The 4,401-nt window shown below is 48.1% G+C and overlaps 1 protein-coding gene across 1 annotated transcript; it reads right to left on the reverse strand.

Annotated features, from left to right (window-relative positions):
• Positions 1–407: 407 nt before the first annotated feature.
• On the reverse strand, positions 408–4,106 carry LOC146761825 (uncharacterized). The gene has a single exon (XM_085539845.1). The coding sequence runs from the start codon at positions 3,678–3,680 to the stop codon at positions 1,173–1,175; it is 2,508 nt and encodes an 835-aa protein (XP_085395971.1). The 5' UTR covers positions 3,681–4,106; the 3' UTR covers positions 408–1,172.
• Positions 4,107–4,401: the final 295 nt, after the last annotated feature.

The following is a 4,401-nucleotide window of genomic DNA, read 5'->3' on the forward strand; positions in this document are numbered from 1 at the left end:
TCAAGAGTGATACCTAAGAGAGAACACATTTTTTTCTGGTGTAAGTCTTGATATTAGTGTGAAATACATCGGAAATTTGTCTGAAATGGATAATTCTTATGCTAAAGTCATTATTTTGTAGGGGAAGACAGATATTCTGGAATCAGTGAGTCATCATTTGTTACAAAGCATCATTTTAAAGAGAATGTGTCTTCTTTTGGGGATGAAAACCAGTAATTTAGGGAGAAATTGCTATTTGTAGGGATGAAAAGCATTAGTTTGGGAAGAAAACCATAGTTTTGCAAGGATGAAGAGTGATACCTAAGAGTGTACTGTTACCTCGATCTGGTAACCTGGAAAGTCAAGTCCCTTTGTGAATGTGTATCGACGGCCCCGACCAAGTCACAGCTGCTTGTTACACCAATATGGTCAGCGGTAAAATGGCGTTTATTGGAATGTGAGGGTCCCTTATATAGGTATCCAGTTTCATCCTTATCTTTTATACATATGCATGACCCAGCAGGGGAAGGCCTATCACGTTACATCCCGAGGGTCGTACTTCGCCTAATACAACATCTCCCCTTCCCCATGCCCAATAAAACCAAGACCCGTAACACGCGACCGCTAAAACTATCCCTAACATATAAAAGTGTTAGTTTTCATATATAAATTTTGTGGTGAGTTATTTAAAAAGTGACGTAAACATGCAAAGGTATGTGGTGCAGTGTATAATAATGTTAGTGGTTCTTTAGTTAGTATTTTCAAGGCATCTTGGGCTTATGCAGCTCATTATCATGCGCTGTAAACAACCCTGAATACATTGAAACAAACAAGGTAAACAAATTCTTAAAACTAAAAGACTAAAATGATAGGAACACTGTGGTGGCATTAGCTTAACAGACCAGCATGCCAGCATACCAGCCTCTCAATTTCTCTAAAAGCATAGACTACAACTACTCCTAGAGCTAAAATAAATGCAAAAAAATCTGGCTGTAGAACCCCACAAACGAACCTCATCCCCTTATAACAATCACACAAAGGCACACAGTCAATAATGTAACAGATGTCCTTCTCGTGAGTACTGACAGCTGTTCTTCATTCATCCCTTTTCTTTTTCCTGTGGGGTCGTTTCACGGATGCAGCTGGCGGGCTCCCACCAACCGTACCTAGAAGGAAAGTACTCAGTTTTTCGATTAGTTTTCTGTTTCTCCCAGAACATCCTTTTGGGCGATCGCTGTATCAGGTTTTATTTTTCTCGACGGAACCCATAAAATTTTTCCCGATTCTCTGTCCTTTACTGCAGCATAACCTCTGCCCCAAACTAAAACAGACCACCCTGATTCCCAGGTACCATCATCCCGTCTTATCTTTACTGGTGGCCCCTCGTCAATGATTCTTGGTTGCCAGTGTTTCTGTATTGGGGTGTGCTTACTCTCTCCTCGTTCAAAATGATTGATTGCATAAAGTGCTCGGGCCAATACTTCTGCCTGTTGGGCTATTGGGATCCTACCTCTGTGACCCTCCCCCTCCCCAAGGACACGTATCTTATCCTTCAGGAGGCGGTTGGCCCTCTCCACAATTGCTTGTCCCTGGGAATTCCCAGGGATGCCTGTAGAGTGAGATATTCCCCACCGTTCAAGCCAATCTTGTGTAGACCGCGAGATGAAACACGAGCCATTGTCTGTTTTGATGTGTCGCGGCACCCCCAGGACCGCGATGGCAGTGGCCCAATGTTGCTGAGCAGCAGGAGAGTTAGCACGCGTGTGTTGGGTGGCAATGATGATCGTCGATGATGTGTCCACGGTGACCGCCAACCATTGCTTTGGAGCCATACGTTGTTCTAAAGTGAAGTCAGTCTGCCAGATATCTAGAGGAGAGAGCCCCCGAGGGTTAACTCCCACCCCCAACGCAGGTGCTGAATTACAGTGCGGGCATGTTTGAACCACTTCTCGAGCTGCGGATAGAGGAATGGAACATGCTCGTGACAAAGCTCGTGCTCCAATGTGCAGAGAGGAGTGTAAGTCACGTGCCTTTTGAAGTGTAAGCACCTGTCCACCTGCTACCCGGTCAGCCACCGCATTTCCAGCTGTAAAGAACCCTGGAACCTCCGAATGACTGCGGACATGAAGAATGGCCACAGATGCAGATCGGGAGACCAGAGCCTCCTCCAGCAAGAAAGCGATCTCAGTGTTAGGCACACCCTCATTAGACAGCGGTGTTGTCTGTTGTTTGTCCAGAACATACTTAATAATTTCACCCGGAGTCTCAAGATCGTCAGGGGCAGCTCGAATGATGTCCCTAACATTTTTGTGAGCCTTCTGCTTCAGGCAATCCTTTAAAACAGAAGCTTGCGCGTCCTTAGGTAGATCTGATCCTTCTACTGCTCGTATCAATCGATTAGCAAAATCAGAGAATGACTCTGAGGGACCCTGAGCAATCTCTGACCACGGGGCTGCAGGCTCTGCCTTTCTTATAAAGTTTCTAAATGCAGTAGCAGCCGCCCCTGTAGTGGAAAGCAATTCCCCTGGGCGCAGGAGCCTAAGCTGTCTCTCTGGGGACCCAGCCATTTCCGCAGTTACTCCCGAAAGCCTCATTATATCAGTTCTCGGTTCCCCCTCCCTCCCACTAGCAGGGTGTTGAGCATCACGTCCAGCCTCAGCTACAATAGCTTTAAGTTGTATCATCCACTCCTCCCTCCACAAAGTAAACTGAACTGGCTCGAGAACGACTCTCATTAGACTCTCAATGTCATACGGGAGTAGGGGACCTGGGGCAATGAGTGCCTCAAAAGCACTTAGTGTCATCGGAGATCTCAGCCCCTTTTTCTCAATCGCTTCTGCAAACCGAGTAACTGCTTTTGCTTCCAAAGGTACCCAAACCGGTCCCTCCTGTCTGACGACAATCGGGAACACTGCATGATCTCGCTCCTTGAGTCCCGACTCACGCATTGATTCCTGGATGTCAGCCCAATTAGTGGGCCTGCGTGATAACTCTTGCTCCCCCCACAACTCCTCCCTCCATGGAGGCGAACCCGATACTGTGGGGCCGGGCAAAGCCTTCCGTTCCTCCCCCTTTTTGGAACACGATCCCTCCTCTGAGGGGGGCGGGTATGAGGGCGAGCCCACGCCTCCACGGCGCGCCGCCTCCATAAACCCTCCCCCCTCCGGACAAGAACCGCCCCCTTCGGGTGAGTGAAAGCTCTGCAAAGAGGGGTAAAGGCGGGGATATGATGGTGGCGCCTCCTTCGATGACTCAGCTTCCGCCTTCTTTTCCGGAGTTGTTTCGAGCGCGGCCATGGCCATCTTGGAATCAGCCGGCGTGGCCGACGCCATCTTGGATCCGGAGTCACTGCAAGAAAGCAGATCCCCCGCACCCCCCGAGACCCCGGACGTCCCGGAATCCAGACCAAAGACCCCTTTCGCGATGGCCTGGACTTGCTTCTCCTCCCTAGCCGCTTTAAGCGCACCTAGGACCAAACCCCAGGTTTTTAATTCTTCCGCTTTATGCTCGTGGGTGGCTCTCTGGAGCAGGGCCTCAGTGAAAGAGTCCCACCGCCCCGAATCGAGCAAAACGCCAGGGGAGGGTAAAAGTCGCGCCGACTCCAAGCAAGAGGCAACAGCGGCAATATCCTTCTTAGAAGGAGCATTCTTACCACAATAGGTTTTACAAAGTTGCAATACTACTCTAAAGACGGAATCCATTTACCCAGAGACCTGAAGTCTTCCTGGTCTTCTACGAACTATCGGCCGTAGGATAGGCGCAGCGCTGCATTCCCCTTTGCACCCCACCGAGAGTGCTTCCACGGGCTCGAACCGTGGATACCGCGTCCGTCAGCGCGGTTTTAGCCGTCGCACACTCACCTCCAGGACTTTGCCTCACACGGGGCACCAATTGTTACCTCGATCTGGTAACCTGGAAAGTCAAGTCCCTTTGTGAATGTGTATCGACGGCCCCGACCAAGTCACAGCTGCTTGTTACACCAATATGGTCAGCGGTAAAATGGCGTTTATTGGAATGTGAGGGTCCCTTATATAGGTATCCAGTTTCATCCTTATCTTTTATACATATGCATGACCCAGCAGGGGAGGGCCTATCACGTTACATCCCGAGGGTCGTACTTCGCCTAATACAACAGTGTACATTTCATTTCTGGGATAAGTATTGATATTCATGTGACCTACTTCTAAAATCTGACAGAAATGGATATTTCTGTTGGAAATGTCATTCTTTTTTGGATGAAAAGAGTTATTCTGGAAAAAATGTGTCATATTTGGCTACAAACGCTAATTTTGAAGAGAAATCGATTTCTTTGGGTGATGAAAACCACCTTTATGCCTAGAAAATGCTGTTTAAAGAGATGAAAAACATTATTTGGGTAAGAAAAGCATATTGTTGCAAGGGTAAAGAGTGATAGCTAAGAGA

The sequence above is a fragment of the Coturnix japonica genome, chromosome 2 (assembly GCF_054131305.1).
Source record: "Coturnix japonica strain WE chromosome 2, WE-NBRP24, whole genome shotgun sequence".
Classification (NCBI taxonomy): Eukaryota; Metazoa; Chordata; class Aves; order Galliformes; family Phasianidae; genus Coturnix; species Coturnix japonica.

Excerpts from the sequence above, each read along its gene's own strand:
- LOC146761825 (XM_085539845.1), bottom strand. The coding sequence starts at position 3,680 with ATGGATTCCGTCTTTAGAGTAGTATTGCAACTTTGTAAAACCTATTGT.